Source organism: Rhinatrema bivittatum, chromosome 2 (genome assembly GCF_901001135.1).
Source record: "Rhinatrema bivittatum chromosome 2, aRhiBiv1.1, whole genome shotgun sequence".
Classification (NCBI taxonomy): domain Eukaryota; kingdom Metazoa; phylum Chordata; class Amphibia; order Gymnophiona; family Rhinatrematidae; genus Rhinatrema; species Rhinatrema bivittatum.
The window spans coordinates 42,579,681-42,606,014 of NC_042616.1; the positions used below are offsets into that span (position 1 = coordinate 42,579,681).

At 43.1% G+C, this 26,334-nt stretch overlaps 1 protein-coding gene across 5 annotated transcripts; it reads left to right on the forward strand.

The window, feature by feature from the left end:
* Positions 1–13,108: 13,108 nt before the first annotated feature.
* On the forward strand, positions 13,109–25,011 carry LOC115085958 (gastrula zinc finger protein XlCGF26.1-like). 5 transcript variants are annotated; one of them, XM_029592528.1, is made up of 3 exons: positions 13,110–13,254; positions 14,582–14,708; positions 21,650–25,011. In XM_029592528.1, exons 1-3 carry the CDS (start codon positions 13,228–13,230, stop codon positions 23,623–23,625), a joined length of 2,130 nt encoding a protein of 709 aa, XP_029448388.1. In that variant the 5' UTR covers positions 13,110–13,227; the 3' UTR covers positions 23,626–25,011. The 5 variants fall into 5 exon arrangements, with proteins under 5 accessions (XP_029448389.1, XP_029448388.1, XP_029448392.1 ...); XM_029592530.1 differs by lacking the exon at positions 13,110–13,254 and adding an exon at positions 18,182–18,460 and having other exon boundaries at positions 14,585–14,708; XM_029592529.1 differs by lacking the exon at positions 14,582–14,708 and having other exon boundaries at positions 13,109–13,254.
* The last annotated feature ends 1,323 nt before the right edge of the window (positions 25,012–26,334 follow it).

Consider the following 26,334-nt stretch of genomic DNA (forward strand, 5'->3'; position numbering starts at 1 on the left):
GAAAATGAGAGGAAGGGGGGGTGGGAGGGCCGGCCTGGGGGGGATAAAGAAGGGTGGGAAAGCGGGAGGTAAGAGCGTGAGGGGTTCAGGGAGGTATTTAGCCAGTGTCAGCGTATGCCTGCTTAAACAGCCAGGTCTTCAGATTGTGCTTGAATTTCTTTGGGCAGAATTCCTGGCGTAGGTTAATTGGCAGAGAGTTCCATAGGGCGGGGCCAGCTATGGAAAGTGATCGAGCCTTTGTTGATGCAAGGTTGTAGAGAGGGGGCGGGGGTGCGTAGGGTTGCTAGGTATTGATTTCTTGTCGGTCTTGTGCAGGTGTGGAATGTGACATATAACTCCTGAAATGTTGGAGAACCAATGCTGTTGCGAGAAGACGCTTCTCTCAGTTCGAATATTTTTTTTCTACACTGTTACATCCTTAGTAACATGTGCTATGACTTTCCTGTCAGCAACATATTTCTGGTACAAGACGGTGCTCATTCAGCTGGAGGGAAGGCTAATTCTATGAAGAGCTCCCTGCCACCCGCTGGAAAGGCAAGACATGTGGCTTTACCAAGAATCTCCTTCCAACTCATCCATTGCTACTTGCTGCTTGGATCCCCACTGCCATGGCTCATCCTTCTGCTGGAGTTTGACCAAAGGCTGTGTGATCTCTGCTTACTGATCAATCAAACTGACAGGAGTAATTGCATGTTCACAAAAACGTGTAATGCAGAGTGGTGGGAGTCCTGAGCTTCTGTAAAGCTTCTATTCTTTATTTTATAGACATAGTCCATCAGCTGAAATTTCATATCCTAAGTAATTGAGTGACTTTCTATGTCACTGCCCTTTAGAGAAGTATAACTTAGCTCCAGATGCCTTCCGCTAGGTAGAAAACATGCTTAGTATCTGCCAGGTGGTCCTGAAAAGTGATACTCTTATTTAGGATATCATCCATGCACACTAAGGTACTCCTAGCAACTGCATCAGGTAATACTTGTGCAAAAAAATGTTAAAAGTAGTGGGAGAATTTACTCAGATGGGTTCGTCTCCACATGATTTTCTTCCCAAATGAGAGAGACAATTTATTCTGAGCTTTAGGATTCACTGGAATTGTCAAGTACCTCAAAGCTAGGTCTAGGCTAATAAAATATTTGGCACACTTATTCTTGGGTAGGTTTTGATGCACATGTGCCATGGCGACCTAGAAAAAGATTTTGTTTGTTCAGTTTTGTTTAATCTATAGCCAGTCTCCAAGTACTATTCTTTTTCAAGGTTGGCCATATGGGACTGTTAAAGGTACTGTTACAGTTCCTAATAATTCCTGTTTAGTCTAAGGCAGTGGTCCCCAACCCTGTCCTGGGGACCCACCAGCCAGTCAGGTTTTCAAGATATCCACAATAAATATGCATGAGAGAAAATGTGCATGCACTGCCTCAATAACATGCAAATTTTCTCTCATGCATGTTCATTGTGGATATCCTGAAAACCCGACTGGCTGGTGGGCCCCCAGGACAGGGTTGGAGACCACTGGTCTAAGGTATTTAGAATTTCTTGCACTTATTCATAAGAAGCCAACGGTATCTTGTACTGACATATGCAGATGGGCTTGCTATTAGAATCTGTGGGCACTGACATGACATGCAAATCAGTCAGGCCACAGTCGTAGGCAGCGGTAGCAACGAGGACTTTATGCTTGTTTAACAGTTTTTTCAACTGAGCTCTTTCAGCATCATTGGTGCAAGTATCTGCTTAAGAATATAAGTTGCTGGAGTCACGTGATGACCTGCTAAGGGAATACACGTCTCTCTTGTAAGAGGGGGGCTGCCTAGGAAATCCATCTTACCCTGGCTGCTGGTTCTTCATTTTTGTTATACTGATTTTTTTCCCCTCTACTTTTTTGGACGATCACTATCCTGTTGGTCATTTGGAGTGATTATATGGACAAATTTGTAATTCAGGAGTTGCCTGGTCTGTCTACCGAGCTCAGGGAAGTTATGGCCAACAAGAGTAAATCTACACAGAAAGTATCTACCACTGAAATTTCCTTTACTACAGAAGTCATTCAGGAAATATCTATGGACGTTTCAAAACCGGTGTCTAAATTGCTCACTGACGTTTTAGAAGACTGGCTTTAAAAAAAAATGCAAGCCTTTCTGGAGGGCCGTACAGAACGGGTGGATTCACACGAGGCTCAGATTCAGGCAGCCGAATCCCTCATTTCTCAGCAAGAAGATCAATTTCCAGACTTTCAGGCTCAGGTTTCTCGGCTCCAGCAGTCAAATGAGCAAGTTTCCAGCAAACTAGAGGACCTGGAAAACAGACCTCGCAGCACTAATATCTGGCCAATTGGCATCCCAGAATCGGTAGAGGACTCAGAGCCATTTATGTGAGTGCTGGTTGCCTGAACAACTAAATCTTCTAGGAGAACGAAAAGTGATTCCAGTCGAGAGAACTCACAGGCCTGGGGCTTACCGAGTAGATTCCCTTAGGCCACGACTGGCGATAGCTTTGTCAGCATAATTGAAAATTTTTGCTAACATAATGGTGGCATACTGTAAACAGAAAGATCTGTCAAGATTTGCATATTTCCCATTTAACTGAAGCTCACATCTCTTTTCTAAATAGTAACACAAATAAAGAAATTGAAATTGTCCAAGGCTCCTGGACCAGATGGTTTGGGAAACGAATTTTATAAGATTTTGGGTCAGTCTATAACACCTACCTTGAAGATGCTGTTTGCTGAAGCTACCGCTCGCAAGTGTTTTTCCAATGATATGAATAGGGTGTTGGTTATGATTTTAAATGGAAAAGGGAAGGATCCTGGTGTGCCTGACTTGTTTAGGCTGATCTCCCTTGTAAATGCTGATGTGAAATTGTTTGCCTCTGTGTTAGCTGAAAGATTTTTTTTTTTAATTTGTTTATTAGAGACCAAACATTTCCATACAACAGGTAAAATTGAAACAGATTCAGACAGTAATTGTACAGTGTGTCGATAGCACAAAGGAAACAAACACGGACGGACTCCTCCGTCTGAGCTTTGCACTGTTATCCATCTGTATGTAACATAAAGCAAACCTGAAGCACCCACGATACAATGTATTGTACTGCCAATAAACGTATGCGCCCAGTCTCCTCTTTTATTTATTATGCCCTAATACCCCATTCTCCCTCCCCCCCCCCCCCCCCCCCAGGGTTGTATAGTATCAATAATCAATTCTCACCTGTCTAAAGTGGCATAGTATGTCTTATTACGGGTCAAGGACTCCTCACGTAAGCATTTGCTGGATTCTCCACTCTAGAGACGAAGACCATGTCTTTTGAAACACCAAGACCCTTCTCCGTTTAGGAGCAGTAACTTTTTTACACAGATTGTAAAGCTTATCAGTCCGTAGCTGAACATTGGCTAAAGTAGGTACAGTGCTTTCCCGCCATTTATAAGCCAATTCACATCTGGCTGCTGCGGTAATACATTTTATGCAAATCTGTTGATATTTATCCCCTGGGATTTAACCACTGGGATATATCTTGCCACAGTGTATAGATGGCCAGGCAACCCCACCAAAGGTGGTAAAACATTCCTTGTTCCCCACAGCCCTTCCATCTGACTGGCTAGGGTATATTTGGTGCAACCTGGCAGGTGTATAATACCATCGATATAAAAGTTTGAGATCATTCTCCACCAATGAGGCGGATATCAATCTCTTTCCCAGGGTGCTTTATAAACTAGGCCAAAATTCTTCATCTTACGCCGCCTCCAAGTCAGTCTCCTGACTTGGGTTTTCCTATCGTTTTCGGAGACCCCCGATACTTGACATATTAGAAAATATCATACAATATTTTCATCCGTCAAAAAAACGATGCACATCCCTACACCTGAATACCAAAAATATCAGGAGTGTCCCTTATTTTTTGCGCTAGCAGTTCAATTAATATGGCAAATAAGAGCGGGGATAAGAGGCATCCCTGGCACGTGCCCCCCTTCCACCTGAAAATTAGTAGAATATCCCCCATTAACCTTTATACAAGCCCACGGGGAGTCATAAAGTTTGTGTAGTACCTTAAACAAATATGGCCAATGAACTAAATCGAAAGCTTTTTCAGCGTCTATAGCCATGAGTAGAAATGGAAGATTTTGCTGCTTAACCCACCAAATAGAATCCAAAATGTTCCTAACACTATCAGAGGAACAAATCAGGCAGGAATAAAACCTGCCTGATTTGGATAAGCTGTGCCACAAAGCCATTGAGCCTACTTACTAAAATTTTAGCTAACAATTTTAAATCTATGTTGAGGAGGGATATGGGTTTGTAGGATCCACAATGCATGGGATCTCGTCCAGGTTTCACAATTATAGTAATCCCAGCTACATTAGAATTTGGAGACAAGGATCCCTCAGTGCGTAAGTAGTTAAACATATGTGCAAGAAGCTCTGTTAACTCACTTGCAAAACACTGATAAAAACACGCTAAGAAGCCATCCAAACCAGGCGATTTGTTCTTCTTTAGTTGTTTAATTGCCACTAGGACTTCACTTGGGGAAATATCCCCTTCAAGAAGGGCTCGCTGACAGTCTGATAGGCAGGGTAGGGATATACCTTTCAGAAAGTCATCATACAGATGGATAACAGGGTAAAGGCAAGACTGAGGAGTCCGTCTTTGTTTGTTTCCATGTCTTCAGAGTGAATTGCCGCATTAGATTTATATAGGTCTGAGTAAAAGCATAGAAATCTTTGGCATATAGCATCTTTGGAAGTAAGCATGTTACCCTGCTCATCCTTTACTTTTGTAATCATATTCTGCAAATGTTTTGCTTTTAATTTGTTTGCTAATAATTTTCCCGCTTTATTTCCTCCTTGTTGTGACCTTACCGCTGGTCAGGGTGGGCTATGCCAGGGCCTGGGTGGGTAGTTGCCGATCCGGCTCGTTGGCGCATCGTCCGGGAGGTTTACCGGTGCTGCGTTCTGAGACGACCCGTGGGTTTCGACGTCTGTCGGGGAGCATGTGTGCATGCACGAGCGTGCGAATGCGTGGTGTGTGCGCGCACATCATCTCGGGGACACTTGTTGCTGGTCTTTTTTAAATTGTTTATTCCAGCGCATGCATCTACCTTTTAAGAGGCTTATGGAATGGGGGACTCGCGCTGCTGAACCTTGAGGTATGTTAGCTGTTTATGTGTTGTTAGAGAAGGGCTCGTGCTGTTTAGAGTTCTCATTTAACGTTAGATCCTTATATTCTCTGCAGGGAAGCGTTTTGGTTGTCTTGGCAACTGTCTACAATCGTGAACGCTTCGCTGCAGCTTGGTCTCTGCCATTACTTTGCTTTGTTTGGATTTTACCTGTTTTTTCCCATGTATTCACTCATTTAAAGTTCAAGTGTTTATGTTCCTGAACTATGTTATTTTTGAATAAATATTTAATTGAGATTCAACTATGTGGTCAGTTCATCTCATCCTAAAGGTCAGTTTTTAAAGACTGTTTTTCTCTATCCACCTTCTGACTTATCTATCATAAGTTAGACTAAGAGTCCACACACTGAGAGCTAATACTCCTTCAAAATAAACTTGATTAACCTGTTCCATAGAATGGGCAATTTTGGCAACATCTAATGCCACTATTTGAGATCTACATATTAGAGATGTGAATCGTGTGCCAGATCGTCTTAACGATCAGATTCGGCTGGGGGGGGGGGGGGGGGGAAATCTGATCGTTAAGATATGTGAATTGGAATCGTTTCCGATTCCAATTCACATCGCTAATTTATTTTTTAGGGAGGCCCGTGCCGCTAAAAAAAAACCAACCCACCCGACCCTTTAAATCGACGACCCCCCTCAAAACTTTTTAAAATTACCTGGTGGTCCAGGGGGGCCTCAGGGGGCCTCGGGGAGAGGAGAGATCCAGGGGGGCCTCGGGAAGAGATTTCCCGTTCCCAGGCATCATCTTTTCTAAAAAAAAAAAATGGCGCCGATGCCCCTTTGCCCTTACCATGTGACAGGGTATCCGTGCCATTGTCCGGCCCCTGTCACATGGTAGGAGCACTGGATGGCCGGCGCCATCTTTAAAGATGGCGCCGGCCATCTTTACTCATCAGCCCCTATTATAGGGGTTAGGGTCGGGAGGGGGGGGGTCGATTTAAAGGGTCGGGTGGGTTTTTTTTTCTTTTAGCGGCGCGGGCCTCCCTTAAAAAAAAAAGGGTCGGGAGGGTGGGGGGTCAATTTCAAGGGTCGGGTGGGTTTTTTTTTTTTATCGGGCCATCGGCGCCATTTTAATTAGTGGTAGCCAAAATGGCGCAGATGGCCCGAGAGCAGGAGATCGCGCCGGGACCCCCCCCCTCCCCCACTGGACCACCAGGTAACAACATTTTGGGGGTGTTCGGGAGGGTAAGGAATTGGTTTTAAAGGGTCGGGGTGGGTTTAGGGGTAGTTTTGGTGTGCCGGTTTTCCCGCCCTCCCCAAATAATTCCCGTGCCCTATTTAACGATACAATACAAATGCCCCTGACGATAAATCGGGGGCATTTGTATTGTATCGTGCACTCTAACGATTTAGAACGATTTTAAAATTATCTGACAATTTTAATCGTTCAAAAACGATTCACATCCCTACTACATATGTCTATCTGTAGTCTAATTTCCTGTGTAGAAACCTTTTTATGTCTTTGTTCAAGTTGGATCAAATGGGTCACTAAATTCTCCTGCTCCTGCCAATCCCTTTTTTTTTTTACATAAGAAGCTCTAGCAATTAATTTCCCTCGAATTACAGCCTTCAAGCAATCCCATACAACAATTGGGGATGTTTCTTGGACTGGATTCAGTTGTAAATACTCATTTATGGCGGCCTGATACTGTGTAGTAAAGGTCTCTTCTTCTAAAAGGCTATCGTTTAGTCTCCAAAAGCGTTGGCCCCTGTCGTATTTGGGAAAAGATAGTTCAGCCCAACTTGGGGAATGATCTGACCATGTTATGGGCTCTATAGCAGCCTTAAGTAATTTATGTATTAAGTCCTGGTCCACAAAAATGTAATCAATCCTGGAGTAGGTATTGTGGGGCTTAGAAAAAAAAGGTAAAATCTTTAATTTTGGGGTATAAAAATCGCCAAGTATCTATTTATTTATTTGTTTGTTTGTTTGTTTATTTATTTATTTAGGGTTTTTATATACCGGCATTCATGATACAATCACATCATGCCGGTTTAAATTAACAGGGTGTGTAAGAAGAATATGAACTGTAACAAGTGACAAGAAACGATAAAGTTACAATAAACAAGGGTAAATCACAACATGGAGAGGAGAGAAAAGCTATAGGAATTAACATAAGGATGAGCAGTTATTTACAAAGTTCTGGGGAGAAAGACCTAGCCAAAAATCTTACAAAAAGTTTACGATCTGCTTTGGAGACAGAACCATATCCCCCGGAGGTATCCTGTCGTGGATTTAGAGACATATTACAGTCGCCAGCCATTATCAAATATCCCTCCATCTGAGTCAGAATGGTATTGGCTAAGTTGGAAAAAAACTGTCCATGTTGCACATTGGGAGCATATAAACATAGTAAAGTATATTTTTCTCCTGCTACATTTAATTATAACCATAATAAACCTCTCTAATGGGTCTCGATGACACCCTATCAGCTCAAAAGCAAAATCTTTCTGAAAGAGTATCCCAACCCCAGACTATTGTGCTGTCTTAGAACTAGCCGACCAGTATTGGATTGGATATAGATCAGAGCGCATTAAATGCTCAAATCATCATTTCAAATGGGTCTCCTGAACCATTGCTATGGCAATATTTGCTCTATGGAGGTCTTTTAATAGTAGTTTTCGTTTGCATGGAGAGTTCAATCCTTTTACATTTAAGGACTGAATTTTTAAGGTCGCCATTTATCCAGTTAAGAGTAAGAACACTATTACCAAATTCAGTAGCAGAGATGTCTTCCTCGTTTGGTACCTTAGAAACAGTAATTGCATTGATGACCTGCATCGGAACCCATGCTGAAATACCCCTTGTCCAGTAGCTGAGAAGTGCGTACCTACAATGAGAACAATAATTACTGATATAATTCATAATTTTGGTTCAGCACTGTGGATTATTCAGCCATTTCCAGAATCCTCAGAGGGCTGTGAACTATAGTGAATTTCTGACCATCTTAAGACTCAAAGAATGTGAAAGATCTGGAAACTAGCAGGCTCTGCAAAGCCTATAATTAAAGGCCAGGAAGGCATCAATGACAATGTTTGCACCACAATACAGGGAAGCTGGGTCCAGGATGCAAGCTTTTGTCTTACAAATGCATATCTCAACGGACAGGAGCCACGTGAAAAGATTCTTCTTTTAAGGTTACAGTTTTAATTAAGTCCTGGCGCCAGCAAACGGAATTCAGGCCTATCTCCTATATAGGACACAGACTTGCTATCTGTTTACACAACAAAGAAGATCAACAGGATATCAGAAGGAACAAAGTGCATCAAAGCCATGTTGATAAAGGAACTTTTTATGGTGGGAGGGGGTGTCAGGGAAAACAAGTAAAGAGTATGATTTTTACAAATGAATGAAGGAGTGATCCTCACAAGCATTTCCTATACATGATAGGTTGTCATGACTACAGCATGATATGTTTCTGTAGATGAGTCTTGGGGCAGTCACGTGATTCTAGAAACTTTGGCAATACTGTATCTTTGACTATAAAGGAGAGCCACTTCGGTTATTCTGAGAGATGCTAGTTATTTTGAAAAGATAGAGGGCATTTAGCATACCGCACCTCCCAGGAACACTTTGTAAAGCCAAATAAATTTTACTTTGTACCATTGTACTGAGTCTGAGTGTTCTTGTTGCCCTGGCCCTGAGTCCAGAAATTATGGACATTACGGTTCCTCTTTCTGCAAGGAATGAGAGGGCGAGCTAGGCTTCATATCCGGGGCAGCAAAGCCTGTTTCCTTGAGTATTACCGCTGCTTCCTGGACATTCTGAGCACAGTGTGAAACTCCTTTGACAGTGAACCCCAGGCCAAAGGCGTAAAGCCAGCAATATCGGATGTCCTCCTTATGTAGTATGGTGGTTATAGGTTTCATCTCCTGGCGTTTCTTAACAGTTATTGGAGATACGTCAGCAAAGATCTGTATCTCATTGCCCCCTAAGGGGCAGATTTTAAAAGTTACACGTGCGGCCTACATTGGTGCGTGCTACCCGGCGCACTCACAAATGTATGCCCGATTTTATAACATGCATGCGCAGCCGTGCGCATGTTATAAAATCAGGGGTCGGCGTGCGCAAGGGGGTGCACACTAGAGCACCTTGCACATGCCGAGGACTCGGGGAGACCAGCTGGCTTTCCCTGTTCCCTCCGAGGCCGCTCCAAAATCAGAGTGGCCTCGGAGGGAACTTTCCTACACCCCCGTACCTTTGTTGTGGAAGTTACGCCTGCCAGCCAAGTGCTGCCAGCACACGATCTCCCGGCACAGCGGCAAAGGGCCGCTGTGCTGGAGTCCTCGGCCATGCCTCCTGGACCGCCCCGTCCCACCCATTCAGAAAAGCTCTGGGACATACGTGCGTCCCAGGGCTTTACGCGCACCGCCGGGCCTTTTGAAAATAGGCCCGGCACGCGTAACCCCTTGAAAATCTGTCCCTAAGTGTAGATCCATCTGTTTGCGAGCCATTAAATATATCCGCGCCTTAACTGCAAATTCGTGAAAACACGCAATAACATCTCACGGTCTGTTTGCTATTTTGGGACCTAACGCTCGATGTGTGTGTTCTATTTTGACTTGTCGGGTCAAGTCCGAAACTGCTGTGATATCTCCGCTTCCTTTGCAAAAAATATCCATACACAGTTGGGAAATCACTTGTACACAGTCTGCATATTCGGGTGACTCTGGGATTCCCCAGAATCGTAAATTAATCCTTCGATTTCTGTTCTCCATGTCTTCTAATTTGGTAGTTAACTGTTGAAGTTCAAGCGACATGCTTATAGTATCTTTTTGAAACATAAGAAAATGCCATACTGGGTCAGACCAAGGGTCCATCAAGCCCAGCATCCTGTTTCCAACAGTGGCCAATCCAGGCCATAAGAACCTGGCAAGTACCCAAAAACTAAGTCACAGTTAGTTTTTCTGCTTCTGACTCCATGAGCGTTTCATACTCAAAAATACGGTGCCCCATTTCCCCCACGAGTTCCATTACCTCCATCTTGTATGCCTTCATATCGTGTCTGAGTTCACGGAACCAGGCTCGGAACTCCCCTCTTGATGGAATGTCAGCATCTGAGGCTGTTATCTGTTCCTCGTGGCCCTCATCCAACTCACCTCCGGGGTCCTCCGCCATCTTGGTTTTCTCAGCCTGATCTTCTCTGGCGATTTTCTTATAAGAGAACTTTCGGAAATCGAATGATTCCCTCCGAAATGACATCTACTTGTACTAAGCTTACTGAGAGTATCCTTTAGACATATAATCGTCTCTGGATGGTTGCGATTTCTTTGGATTCAATTTGGCTCAGTCAGGAGCTCCGGTTTAGGGGACCGCTCGCTCCTCTGATGTCATATCCTCCTCTCATTAGCTGAAAGATTTAATTGACCTGGATTAAGTGGGGTTTGTACATAACAGGTATTCACTAGTAAACATTGTGAAGGTTTTATTTCTGGAACTAAGCCCCTTAGATGCGCTCTTTCTCAGCCTAGATGCTGAAAAAGCATTTGACAAGGTCAATTTGGTCATTTCTTTTTTGGTTACTCCCAGAATATGGTTTTTGTAATTCCTTTCTGCAGGGTATCCAGGCATTATACGATTCTCCTAGTGCTCAAATTTTAGTGAATGGTCACCCATCTGACTTGGTCTCAGTTTTGTAATACTTTGCCTGTAGAGGTTCAAATTGCTATTGCTGTGTTTCAGAATATGTTAAATCGCTTTTTTTTTTATCTTGCCAGGGAATTAATTTGTGAGTTTGCACTGACCAGTCAGTGTGAATCTGTGGTTAGATTTCGGGGTTTTATTTTCATATTTTTGTTGTATGTTATTGAGGGTGATTTATTCAAAACCCAAGAGGCATGTCCATTAAGATATTGTCTTACTTCATGTTGGAATTTTCATCATTATTGCTGTATACTTATTGTTGTGGACTGTTTATATTTGTTGACTCTGGAATAAAACATTATTTAAAAAAAAAAAGAATGTAAGTTGCCATACTGCGTCAGACCAAGGGGTCCATCAAGCCCAGCATCCTGTTTGCAACAGTGGCCAATCCAGGTTGCAAGTATCCAGACATTAAGTAGATCCCATGCTACTACTGTCAGTAATAGTAGTGCCTTTTCCTTAAGTCAACTTGATTAATAGCAGTTAATGGACTTCCCCTCCAGGAACTTATCCAAACATTTTTTAAACCCAGCTCACTAACTGCCCTAGCCACATCCTCTGGCAACAAATTCCAGAGCTTAATTGTGCATTGAGTGAAAAATAATTTTCTCCAATTTGTTTTAAATGTGCTATTTGCTAACTTCATGGAGTGCCCCTTAGTCGTTCTGTTATCCAAAAGAATAAATAACCAATTCACATTTACCTGTTCTAGTACTCATGATTTTATAGACCTCTCTCATATCCCCCCTCAGCCGTCTCTTCTCCAAGCTGATCAGCCCTAACCTCTTTAGTCTTTCCTCATAGATGAGCCATTCCTTCCCCTTTAACATTTTGGTCACCTTTCTGTGTACCTTCTCCAGTGCAACTATATTTTTTTGAGAAGTGGTGACCAGAATTGTACACAGTATTCAAGATGCAGTCTTACCGTGGAGCGATACAGAGGCATTATGACATTTTCTGTTTTATTCACCATTCCCTTCCTAATAATTCCTAACATTCTATTTGGTTTTTTGACTGCCACAGCACACTGAGCTGACAATTTCAATGTATTATGCATTATGATGCCTAGATCTTTTTCCTGGGTGGTAGCTCCTAACATGGACTTAACATTGTGTAACTACAGCATGGTTATTTTTCCCTGTATGCATCACCTTGCACCTATTCACATTACATTTCAGCTACCATTTGGATGCCCAATTTTCCAGTCTCACAAATTGGTCCTGCAATTTGTATTAATCCACATTTAATTATTCTGAATAATTTTGTATCATCTGAAAATTTGATCACCTCACTCATCGTATTCCTTTCCAGATCATTTATAAATATATTGAAATGCACCAGTCCAAGTAGAGATCCCTGAGGACTCCACTGTTTAGCTTTCTCCACTGAGAAAACTGTCCATTTAATCCTACTCTCTGTTTCCTGTCTTTAGCCGATTTGCAATCCACCAAAGACATAAGAACATAAGAAATTGCCATGCTGGGTCAGACCAAGGGTCCATCCTCTCTCATTTCAATATCTTTGATTTTAAATTTTAAATTGAGATTGCTTTTAAATTTATAAAACCTGACTGTCCCTGATTTTGGCCCTCTCATATTAAATAAGTTTTACTATAATAATCAAGAACCTAGTTTACTAAGCTATTTTCCCCATAGACACATGATAAGAAAAAGCCTTGGCACATTACTTAAAATAAATAAATATGCCAGGAGGCTGACCAGCTGCATGAATTCACTCAGTCTTATCCTGGGTTGCTTCTTGCTATGCCCCTATTTGTCTCAGGGGTGCATCTTTCACAGCAGTGTTTGACTCTTACTTTAATATCCATTAAAGTCTCTAAAGTTGTACTGTGCAAGTGGAATCCCTTTCAGTGAGTCCACACCCTGCTCCTTTCTTTTATTCGCTGGCTTTGGATCAGTGAAAAAAAAAAAGAATGCTGTACATTCGCAGTGTGAGAAGGGAGAGCAAAAAAGAACCGTGTCAGCTTCAGTGATGAACTGAGTCGATCCCTGTTAAGCACAAGTTGCCCGTGAATTGTCAAATTAAAAATATGTATTCATTTTCCTCTTTTTGCAGCCTGGAAACATGGTACCCCCCCCCTCCCCAGTAAAAATATTCTCGAAAGTGCAGGAGCCGTTGATGCCTTCACCCTGCAGCCTTGCGTGCAGGATCAGCTCCTGCTGTCAGTACTCGGCGGGTGCAGCAGGTGGCAGCAGTCAGAGACTGTTCTTCCCCGTCCTTCCTCCTGCTTACTCGTTTCCTTGCTCTGTTCTACTCCCTTCTGCTTCCCTTTATAGCCATTAGGAGGGAAGCACAGCGCTGGCACCCGACAAAGTGTAAACCATCCAACCACCTACCTAGGGGGGGGATGTGCAGGGCTGGAAATCCTGCAGCGGAGAAGGGCAAGGAGAATGGCCGCAGGGCACGCTGCTCAGCAGGTAGGAGACTGGCGGGAGGTGCAGGGCTAAGCGATGCATCCAGCCTCCGCACATACATGTTGCATAGGGCCAGCAGAAGACATGAGCCTTGGACGGATCTCATTCCTTGGGCTGGAGAAAATACAATCCTGCTTTTTATTCCCTGCATCCTCTCAGCCTCTTCTTCCTGGTTCTCCTCCCCGCACACAATCGCGGCTCGTCGGGCTTTAGGACCCTTGTCAGCTTCTGCTTCTGCTTCCTGCCATTTCTTTCGATTCTCCTTCCTTGCTCGTCCCTTTCTTTGAACTCATTTTTTGAGGCACGGATCAGTAGCCGAGGGGTTAGAGCAGCAGGCTGAGAGCCAGGGAAACCCAGGACTCAAATCCCACGTCTACTGATGCTCCTTATGCCCGGAGCAGGTCACTTCACCCTCCAGTCCCACGCCCATCAAGCTATTTCAGTAGCCCGTGGAGGCTTAAAATCTGCAAGTACCTGCAGATTTTCAAAGAAGATTTGTCCTCACGCCTCCCAGCAGTACCCAAGAATTTTCAAAATGGATTTATGCATGGAAATCTGCTTTGAAAATTCATTGCTGCTGCCGGTAGGTGTGGGGCCCTATGCACAGCAAGTTGCAGCTGCTCTTGAGCAGGACTAACTTACCATGTGTACATTGACACCATACCTGCGATAAGCACAAGCATGCATGCAAACAGCTTCTCCATCCCCCCTGTGGGAAAGGGCGCCTGAAATCATGCCTTGTGTGTATTTTTCCCCATGATAATTTTCAAAGGATGATTTATGCACGTAAAATCCGAGCTCCTGCATGTAAATCCTTTTGAAATTTGACCCCCATAGATTTTAAGCCCTCTAGGGCAAGGAAATACCTGCTGTACCTCACCTTGTAACTTGCATTGCGCTCGGGTTTGGATAGGGGAGTAATCAAATCTAAAATCCAACCGATTAAAAAATGAGAATATAAATATAAAATTAGTGCATGAAGCAATTGATAGGCGGATGGTGAAAGTAACTACTACTTGCCCTTTTGGGGTTTAGCACAGTGAGTTCTCGTGATGTAGCAGAACCAGATGTTCTGGATGATCATTGCACTCTGATTTATCCCAGGTAATGACTTTTGATATTCTCTGTCTCTGGTATTAGAAAATCTTTTCACAGTTAGGTTTGCAAATCTTGTGGTGCATAGAGGAAACTGAATCCAGGACCACACAGAAGGGGAAGCCTGGGGGAGATGTGTCCTGGTGCCCGTTTGCCATGATAAAACTTTAGGAGAATAAAGCCAGCTGGGAGCCCCTCCATACGCCACTGAGTGTGTTTCTGATTTGTGTTTCAGGTCCCAGTAACCTTTGAGGACATTGCCGTTCATTTCTCCCTGGAGGAGTGGGGGTATTTAGATGAAGGGCAAAAGGAACTTTACTGGGAGGTGATGAAGGATAATTATGAGACCCTGAGCTCCCTAGGTAAGGATTGCATTATCTGCACTTTTAACTGACCCAGTGGCTGATTTACTGAAGGTTATTTGTGATTTTTCTCCTGGCTTCAGCTCCTCTATTGCTCTGTGATTGATTGGGTTTTGTTTTGTTTTTTTTACTTGAGGCCAGCCCCTACCAGTCAGTCTGAGTGTTTATCCCATGTTTGTGCCCAGAACGGTTTTCATATATACTATCTCACATCATAAGTATTGTCCCTTTTCTTTACAGTCTCCATCTCCCCAGCCATTCTGTCTTCTGCCCTATCCACCATCCTTCAAGGTTTTCATCCGGCCATCTCCTCTCACTCTGTGAGCATCGCATCTTCATTACTGTCACCACACCTCTACTTCTCTTCTGTCCACTCTTCTCCTACTCTTCCTCTTGGCTGGGAATATTCATCTCAGTCCTGGCCCTCCATGGTAACTCACTTTCTATCTGGGCCCATCAACTCTCTTCTCTTTCAAGCTGATCCTCTACTGCCCACTCTTCCTGTTCTCTCTCTCTCTCTCTCTCTCTCTCTCATTTTCTCTGTAGAATGCCTGTTCTGTTTTCAAAAAACCTTGCCTACATTCATGACCTCTTTATCTCTCATTCTCTCCATCTTTTCCCCTGAGGTCTCTGCTTCCCTTCAGCCTGTAACCTTGGGCTGAATTTAGCTCCTCTCTCGCTCTCTCTGCAGACAGCCAAAAACATTTCTAATCCCTTATCCGTGCTCTCATTACCTCCTCGGACTACTACAACCTGTTTTCTCATTTTTCCCATTGAATCATCGCTCTTTTTTCAGTCTCTTCAAAACTCGGCTGCATGACTTCCCACAACATCACTACAACCATGTATCCTCTCTTCCTCTGTTTCCCAAACCACTTTTGCACACAGTTCAAGCTTTTCTTGTTCACTTACAAGTGCCTTCACTCTGCAGCTCTTCATTGCCTTTCCTCTCTAATCTCTTCCTACACCATAGAAACACAGAAACGTGATGGCAGAAAGACAGTATGGCCTAATCATTCTGCCCATCCATCCAATTAATTTAGCATTATAATTCCCATCACTTCCTTAGAGATCCCCTGTATTTATCCCATGCTTTCTTGGATTCAGACACTGTTTTGTCTCCACCACATCCACTGGAAGACTGTTCCACACATCCACCACCCTCTCCGTAAAGAAATATTTCCTAAGATTACTCCTGAGCCTATCCCCATTTCAACCTCATCTCATGACCCCTCATTCTAGAGTCTCCTTTCCATTGTAAAAGGCTCCCACCTCCTGTGCATGGAAACCTTAGAGATATTTGAATGTCTCTATCATGTCTCCCTGATTTTGCCTTTCCTCTAGGGTGTACATGTTTAGATCTTTGTCTATCCCCATTTGCTTTAGAAAAAAGACCACTGACCATTTTAGTAGCCCCCTCTGGACCAACTCCATCCGGTTTATATCCTTTTGAAGGTGCGGTCTCCAGAATTGTACACCGCATTCCAAGTGAGGTCTCACCAGGGACCTATACAAGAGCAATATCACCTCCCTTTTTCTGCTGGCCATTCCTCTCCCTATGCAGCCAAGCATCTTTCTGGTTTTTGCCGTTACTTTACTCACCTGTTTTGCCACCTTGAAATCATCAGATACGATCACTCCCAGATCCCGCTCTTATTTCATGCTTGGAAGCATTTCACTCCCTATACTGTACCACTCCCTCGGGTTTTTGCAGCCCGAATCCATGACTCGGCATTTGTAACATTAAATCTTAGTTGCCAAACTCTAGAGCATACTTTAAGCTTCACTATATCCCTCGTGGTTTTCACATCATCTGGGGTGTCTGCTCTGCAGCAGAATTTGGTTTCATCAACAAAAATACAAATGAATAAGAGAGAAAAATCCCCAGAGAGTTGCGAACCAAAGCTCAGTGCACCGGATACGATTGAGCTATGAGGGAGAGGGAGGGGCTGTTTGTGAATGGAGGCTCATGGTGCCAGATGCCACTCCTGGTTCCATCTGAGCTGGAAGTGCAAAGGAGGAGGAGGAAATTGTCAAGATTTTGAAGAAGTGTTGAACACCTTGGATTTTTTATAGAACATTTTTGGAATCAAGCAGCAAAAGTGGAAATCTCGGCTGCTAGGACACCTGGGCATCAAAAAGTTTGGCACCTGATGCCTGTTTGACATCTATGCAGTGCCCAGTCTGGAACTATGGTCCTGCAGGGACATCCATGGAGCTTTCCAACCGCGGGCGTGGTTTTGGCCCGGGGACGTTCTGGGGGCGTGGCCGCGGCCTCCGGACCAGCCCCCGGACCGGAACATGGAGCACGGCAGCTGACCCGGCGCGTGCAAAGTTAGGGGGGGGTTAGATAGGGCCGGGGGGGTGGGTTAGGGAAGGGAAGGTGCGGGGGGGTGGAAGGAGAACGGAGGTGGGCAGTGGAGTGGCTCAGGGATCTGTATTAGGACCCTTACTTTTCAATATATTTATAAATGATCTGGAAAGAAATAGGACGAATGAGATAATCAATTTTGCAGATGACACAAAATTGTTCAGAGTAGTTAAATCACAAGCAGATTGTGATAAATTGCAGGAAGAACTTGTGAGACTGGAAAATTGGGCATCCAAATGGCAGATGAAATTTAATGTGGATAAGTGCAAGGTGATGCATATAGGGAAAAGTAACCCATGCTATAATTACACAATGTTGGGTTCTATAGAACAAGCTACTAAACAAAATTATAAAGAAAATATAACAAAAACATGTTTCACCCTTCTAAACCAGAAAGGAAAACACCTTACAGACTTGTAAGGTGTATACAAGTCTGTTTTTCAGTTTGATAAATTGTGATTGGACTGCTCACATTTTGGGGAGTTTTTTGATTAGTTAATTTGTAGCATGAAGCTGGTCCCGAAGAGCAGTAAAAGTAAGAATGGTTGTAGCATGGAGCTAGTTTCAAGAGCAGTAATAGTAGTAATGATTGGACGCTAAGATTTTGCTTTGGAGAGCTGTGATTGGATGGTTTCCATCCTTGTAGTCTCTTCTGATTGGTCAATTTTTTAAGCACTCGGTTGGTTTAAAAAGGGTAAAAAAAAAAAAAAGTGGAAAAGATTGCAGAAGCTCTGGTCGGACTAGTTCGGTGTGGTTTGCAATGCTGTGAGTCTCTCAGTAAGTGTGGACTATCCATTTATTAAGATTCTCACATGGGATTCAATTTTGAGGCATTTGAAATATGTGTGCCTTTATTTTTTGTTCTGAAGTTGCCCGAAGAGCTTTGATGGAGTAGCGGCTTTTCTGTTTAATTTTGCTGCCATAAGATTTTCATCCCGATGAAGGCATGGTTGTTTGAATTGGGTTAATTTTTGGTATTAAAAAAAAAACATTTTTGGGACATTAGCATTTAGTATATTTTGAACATTTTGTTTTATAAATATTTGGTCTTTACTTGGAGGCTTTTTATTATTATTATTTATTTTTTTTTACATTTTTTGAGGTAAACAGAGTCCTGTTCAAATGTCATCTGTTTGAACTGGAGGGGCTTCAAACAGCTGATGTTTGACCTGCGCAACGCCGACCTTCGCAGTAAGATGCACCCCGGGAACAGCAGACCGGCAGGGAGCTGTTTGAACTGGAGGGGCCTTCGTAGCCCACACGGTTCAAACAGCTGATGTTTGACCTGCGCCATGCCGACCTTCGCTGTAAAATGTACAGCAGCCCGGCAGGGAGCTCAAGCTCTTCCGACAGAAGACGATACATGGCATCAAAGTTTATGGTTAGTACAGGCCATTTCCTTCTCATTTGTTTAGATATATTAGAAAATCATGAGGGTAATATTGAACTATACCATGAACTAAAAAAGTAAAATGTTTGTGTCATGTGTCCTCTATCCCAGACAGAATGACTTGTGATAAAATGTTTCTTGCATTCGACCTGCGCCACCGTGCTGATCGGGCTGAATTGGGAGGAGGAGGAGGGGGGACGGCGTGCCAGAGGGAGAGACGCTACATTCACTCCATAAGACGCACAGACATTTTTAAAAAAGTGCATCTCATGGAGCAAAAAATACGGTATATCTTGGTATTTGTTAGGTCTATAGTGAATCCTGGTACCGATTGACCGTGCCGATGCAGGAGTGTATTCAAAGGATCTCTTTTGATTGACATCGATTTAAATATTTTTTGGCATACTTAGTTGGCAAGCAGCATTTCTAACATGCATATTTTTGGGCAAGAACATTGTTTAGTTTTTTGTACTTTAGTTCCCCTGAAGCAGCCTCATTTTTTAGGTGAAACTTGGGCCCCAGTCGGGGCTAAAAGATAGGAAACAGAGAGTAGGATTAAATGGACAGTTTTCTCAGTGGAACGGAGTGGGCAGTGGAGTGCCTCAGGGATCTGTATTGGGACCCTTACTTGTCAATATATTTATAAATGATCTGGAAAGAAATAAGACGAGTGAGATAATCAAATTTGCAGATGATACAAAATTGTTCAGAGTAGTTAAATCACAAGCAGATTGTGATAAATTGCAGGAAGAACTTGTGAGACTGGAAAATTGGGCATCCAAATGGCAGATGAAATTTAGTGTGGATAAGTGCAAGGTGATGCATATAGGGAAAAATAACCCATGCTATAATTACACAATGTTGGGTTCCATATTAGGTGCTACCACCCAAGAAAGAGATCTAGGCGTCATAGTGGATAACACATTGAAATCGTCGGTTCAGTGTGCTGCGGCAGTCAAAAAAGCAAACAAAATGTTGAATTCTTAGAAAGGGAATGAATAAAGGGAAACAGAAAGGGAATGAATAAAACGGAAACTGTCATAATGCCTCTGTATTGCTCCATAGTGAGACCGCACCTTGAATACTGTGTACAATTCTGGTCGCCGCATCTCAAAAAAGATATAATTACGATGGAGAAGGTACAGAGAAGGGCTACCAAAATGATAAGGGGAATGGAACAACTCCCCTATGAGGAAAGACTAAAGAGGCTAGGACTTTTCAGCTTGGAGAACAGACGGCTGAGGGGGGGATATGATAGAGGTGTTTAAAATCATGAGAGGTCTAGAACGGGTAGATGTGAAACGGTTATTTACTCTTTCGGATAATAGAAAGACTAGGGGGCACTCCATGAAGTTAGCATGGGGCACATTTAAAACTAATCGGAGAAAGTTCTTTTTTACTCAACGCACAATTAAACTCTGGAATTTGTTGCCAGAGGATGTGGTTAGTGCAGTTAGTATAGCTGTGCTTAAAAAAGGATTGGATAAGTTCTTGGAGGAGAAGTCCATTACCTGCTATTAAGTTGACTTAGAAAATAGCCACTTTTATTACTAGCAACAGTAGCATGGAATAGACTTATTTTTTGGGTACTTGCCAGGTTCTTATGGCCTGGATTGGCCACTGTTGGAAACAGGATGCTGGGCTTGATGGACCCTTGGTCTGACCCAGTATGACATGTTCTTATGAAGGTCCACACTTTAGGATGAAAATCTGGGGATTATCTCTCATATGAAGATCTATGTTTTGCATTGTAGATTTGGTCACCTTGCCAAGAAGAATTCATGCATTAGAGAGTTTAGTGATTGTTGCAGAGCTGCATTTATTTAGATTTAATTCTTGGTTTCATTATTCCTGTGTGTATGTGGATGTGTGCTTGGTTATGCATGATATATGGTAATACATTTTTTACTAGCAACTGTACCCATTCTATGCCCGGGTGGCGAGCCTTTTTATTGGCACATCTGCTCTTGTTTTGAGCAGAATTTCCCTAGAAATTCACTGTAAGAGTTTCCCTTCCACATACACACACCCTCATACAGGCTCCCTCTCTGAAACCCATACTCAAGCATCCCGCGCACTCCCCCTCTTACCAATCAAGCTGTTTCTCGCACTCCCCCACACCCTCTCACCAACCATGCTGTCAACCCCCCTCTCTCACCCACACACATTCTCTCTCACCGGCATCTCTCACCCCCTCCCCACCCCCCTCATTGTGTTAATGAGAAGCATAAACCCGTCCCAGTCTCACCAGCACTGTTTTTTTGGCTTTAGCTGCTTCTTCATGTAGGTTACCCAGTGCTTCATTAGCATCCTCTGTCTCCAGGGATTCTCTGTATTTATCCCATTGTTTTTTGTATTCTCTTTTGTTTTTGTTCCCAACGCCTTCTCTGGGAGGTCATTCCAGACATCCTCCATGCATTCTGAGAAAAAAATATTTTCTGATGTTGCTCCTGAGTCTACCCCCTTTTGAGCTTTGCATCATGACCCCCTACTTCTACTGTCTGTTTTTCTTTTCAAAAAGATATGTTTAACATTATTAATAATTTTCTAACTTTTAAATGTCTCTATCCTATCCCCCTGTTTCCCTGCCCCTATGCGGTGTATAGGGGCAGGGAAACAGGAAACACTGCTGTTTTTACACCTTTCTAATGACAATGTGTTATAGTTTTAAAGTTATTGTATTGATAGTATCATGACCCCTCCAGCATAAGTGTTCTCCTTAAGATATCTTTATGAATATAGTTGCCTAAGGTAACTCTTATACTCCCTGTTCCCACATACATATATATCTCTTGTATTTTATTGTATAGTTCTATTTATTACAATTATATCTTCTGTATATTTGTTTTGTTTTCCACATTGTTCTAATGTTCTTTGTAAGGGGCTTTGCCCATAAGTTATTAGTTGTATGTAAACTGATACGATGTGCAAACGGCTATCGATATATAAGAAACCTCAAATAAATAAATAAATAAAATATTTAGGTTCTCAAGTCTTGTCTCATATGGTTTTTGATGCAGCCCTCACGCCATTGGTAACTTTCCATGGTCACTAGTGACTGGTCAGAGATGTGTGACTGTATTGCTGTGTGACAATTGCAGAGCAGTGATTATAGGATCAGAAGACCAGCAATATTTTCAGGGTTACTAATTCCTAATTAATGCCTTCTTTTGTATCCAGCAAGAGATGAGATGGCACCGGATAAAATGAGAGAGGAGGAGAAACAAGAAGAATGTCCTGTGGAACTGGGACTGATCCCAAGCCAATCAGGAAGTGTCTGTGAGAATGTTTCCAAGGCGACTGAGAGGAGAAACACTAGGAATAGGCAGCGGGTCTTGGAAAAGAAGCAGCAAGACCCTGCAGGAGATTCGCCCGCTGGAGACGCTGCATGTGCGGGGGCTGACAGGGAGCTCGCAAATATCCCTAAGCACCAAGGACACCTGAAAGCAGACACACCCTTCCAAAATAATAACAGTGATCAAATGACTTCTAGCCTCCAGCAGAGAAAGGGGAAAGGGAAGAAAGCCTTTCTGTTTGACCCCTATGGAAAAATCTTTGGTAAGAAAACGCGTTTAATATTGTACCAGCAATCCCACGTGGTCAAAACACCATTTCTATGCAATGAATGTGGGAAAAGTTTCAGTTTGAGGAAGAATCTAAGAGCACACCTAAGAAAGCACACAAGAGAAAAGGCCTTTTCATGCACAGACTGCAGCAAAAGTTTCATGCGCAAGGAACACCTGAGCCAACATAAAAAATCACACACTAGTGAGAGACCCTTTTCATGTTCTGAATGTGAACAAAGCTTTATTATTAAGAATATGTTAATATTACATCAAAAAACCCACACAGGAGAAAAACCATTCTTGTGTACTAAATGTGGAAAACACTTCATTAGGGAGAAATACCTTTTACAACATCAGAAAATCCACACAGGTCTCAAACCATTTAAGTGTGTTGAGTGTGGGAAAAGCTTCAATCACAAGACTAAGCTCACAAGACACAAATATATACACACTAGTAAGAGACCGTTTTCATGTTCTCAATGTGAGAAAGGCTTCATTAGCAAGTATATGTTAATATCTCACCAAAGAATCCACACAGGAGAGAGACCATTCTCATGTACTCAATGTGGCAGATGCTTCATTAGAAAAACAGACCTGTCACAACACCAGAAAATCCACACTGGCAATAAACCATTTGCATGTTCTGAGTGTGGTAAAAGCTTCTTTCAGAAGAAAAGCCTCACAAGACACCAACATATACACATAGATGAGAGTCAGTATCCCCATAAGAGACCATTTCCCTGTACTGAATGTAACAAAAGCTTCATTCAAAAGTGTGCCCTCACAACACACATGATGATCCACACAGGAGAGAGACCGTTCTCATGTGCTAAATGTGGGAAAAGTTTCATTAGGAAGACAAATCTTTCACAACACCAGGAAATTCACACGGGTGACAAATCATTTACATGTCCAGACTGTGGTAAAAGCTTCTTTCAGAAGAACAGCCTTAGAAGACACCAAAATATACACACTGCAGAGAGACGTCACCCCCATGAGAGACCATTTTCATGTACTGAATGCAATAAAAGCTTCATTCAGAAGTGTGCCCTCACCAGGCACATAAAAACCCACACAGGAGAGAGACCATTCTCATGTATTAAATGTGAAAGATGTTTCATTAATAAGACAGACCTCTCACAACACCAGAAAATCCATTACCCCCGTGACAAACCATTTACTTGTACAGTGTGTGGTAAAAGTTTCAGTCAGAAGAAAAACCTCACACAACATCAAAATATACACACTGGCGAAAGACCTTATTCATGTTCTGAATGTGATAAAAGCTTTATTCGTAAGGATAGGCTAATAGCTCACCTGAAAATCCACACAGGAGAGAGACCTTTTTCATGTAATCAGTGTAATAAAAGCTTCATTCGGAAGAGTGTCCTCCTTAGCCACCAACTAATCCACACAGGCAACAAACCATTTACATGTGCTGAATGTGGTAAAAGCTTCTTTCAAAAGAAATCCCTCACAAAACATCAAACTATACACATTGTTGAGAGAGAAGATTCTGGTGAGAATACAGATTCTACAGATCAGAATTCTAAATGGTTACACATCTCATCACTAGGTGTGACATGCTGATGTCAGGAAGGCCTCAAGTTGTGTCAGGTACAAGCTTACCCTTAGATTCATCAAGCTGCAACGTCTTCTCACAGGAGGAGTCTCAATATCACTGGGGGGTGTTACCGTGATAATGGGCCCTATAGGAAATCTGACAGTACATTTACTTCTTAGGATAACAGCAACTCAAAACACAACATGCCTGCTAAGCACTACAAAATCTAGAATGTTTCCACTGTGCTTCTCCATATAGCCAATCTATGAAATATAGAGGCCTTTAAGAAACCAAAAATGGTTTTTCTTACTCTAAATTCCACAGCCCCTCCCCTGAAAACACATTGCGGCTTGATGACGTGTTCTTTCGTGTCATGGCCAAACATCGTGACACAAAAAAATATGGCGAGTGGCCCCAACCTCACAGGACCACCGTCGTCTTAAAAGGGTACTAGCTGCCAAAAAAATAAACTGCAGGCAAACAGAGAAGTTGAGTGGGGGTCATTAGTGACCTCCATTTAAGCTTGAGACTGCCAGTTGAGACGGCCCCCAACTCCCCCAAAATAAGTTTATAGTATGGGGGGGGGCTGCTGCCGTGCACTATGTCCAAGTCCCCCCTCCCCTGACCCCCAAAACAGCAGCCCCCTCCCACTGCCTCCCAGGCCTGCAGACAAATCCCCTGGCCTCCCTAGAGTCAAAGCCCCTTCCTAGCCGGAGGAAGGTGAGATCAGCATCATTTTGGAAAATGGTGTTGAGCAGGTCAGATGTGAGGATGCACTAGTCCATGATGTGTGAGTGACAGTAAGGTAAGGGGTCTCAGGATGGGGTTGCTTCCTCAGGGGGGCAGAGGGGAGGGCTGCCGCCATGTGCATACTTTAAGCTTTTTTTTTTTTTTTTTTTAATTTTTGGGGAGTCAGGGCCACCTCAACTGGCAGTCCCGGGTTGAAACAGGGGTCAGCAATAATCTCCTGCTCAGCCTCGTTTGCCCATGATTTTTTTTCCCCCCCCGGCCACTTTAAATGTGTGGTGGGAGTCTGTGTTAGGGTCCTGGGCTTCCCGCTGCACATCTAACGCTTACAAGGGAGGTGTTATTTTATCGTGGTTGATCACCTCGGTCGGCCATGATAAAATATTTGCATTGAATTGTTTAGTAATGACTTTATTTGCATGCATTTGCATTATTCATGCATGCAAGCAAGATCATTGCAATAGAGGAGGGTATCTGGATGGGGACATGCAAAAGGTCACGTACATACGCAATATAACATGAGTTAGAGCCCTAACTCGGCTTGATGAATGATCCTGTTAGATTGTAAGCCCTTTGTGGCTAGGGAAATACCCTACAGTACCTGAATGTAATCTGCTTTGAAGTGTCAAAAAACATCATAAAAACAAATTAAAAAAAAAATCAAATAAAAGGCTTGTATACAGAAAGGCTCAAGGTGGCATGGTTTATTAATTGGTAGCCGTGTAAACATTATAACATCGATGGGAGCACAAGCCTAACAGAAGAGAAAAGAATAAAGAAGCTGTGATCAGGTGGGACATCCCTATTCCAACTAACAGGAAGATTGATGCACAAAAACCAGATACCGTGGTAAAGGGATGGAACAGCTCCCCTATGAGGAAAGACTAAAGAGGTTAGGACTTTTCAGCTTGGAGAAGAGACGGCTGAGGGAGGATGTAATGGAGGTCTTTAAAATCATGAGAGGTCTAGAACGGGTAGATGTGAATCGGTTATTTACTCTTTCGGATAGTAGAAGGACTAGGGGACACTCCATGAAGTTAGCATGTGGCACATTTAAAACTAATCAGAGAAAGTTCTTTTTCACTCAATGCACAACTAAACTCTGGAATTTGTTGCCAGAGGATGTGGTTAGTGCAGTTAGTATAGCTGTGTTTAAAAAAGGATTGGATAAGTTCTTTGAGAAGTCCATTAACTGCTATTAATCAAGTTGACTTCTGGCCAAATTTTAATTCCCCTGCATGCGTAAAAAACGAGGGTTACGCCCATACCCGGGCCTTGCGCGTCTTCATAGGGCCATTTGCCGCTGTTCCGGGGAAGGGACTGCAAGCGCAAGTTGCTGCTGCTCTAACGGCGCAGTAAGCAATGAAATAAAAAAAAAGGTAGGAGAAAGGGTTTAGGGGGATGGGAAGGGAATAGCCACTGCTATTACTGGTATCAGTAGCATGGGATCTACTTAGTGTTCGGGTACTTGCCAGGTACTTGTAGCCTGCATTGGCCTCTGTTGGAAACAGGATGCTGGGCTTGATGGACCCTTGGTCTGACCCAGTATGACATGTTCTTAAAGAGAAAAACTCAAGAACGGCATTGCTCACAGTGGTGTCAGCACCCAGTGACTGCTGTTAAAGATCTTTAAGTATCATTATATGCAATCAGAGGCCAGCCTCACCTTCTCCTCTCCATCCCTTCTCTTTTGTCCATCCTCAACTAATGCCCTTACATCCTCCACTCAATCTTATCATGTTCTCTCTCACACTCCACATCCAATCCTTTCCCACCCCCACATCCACATGCTTTCCAGATGATCCCTCCTCTGAAACCTCCCTGCCAGCTAGTCTAATCCTTAAACCCATTCTGTATCTGATTCCTCATGTGAAACACCACCTCCTCCAAATATCCCCTTGGCTAGGGTCAGCGGCAATATTTTTCTTTGGGCCCCATGCCCAATGATGAATGGCAGCTGGTGGGAAGAGAGGGCAAACTGGTGATGG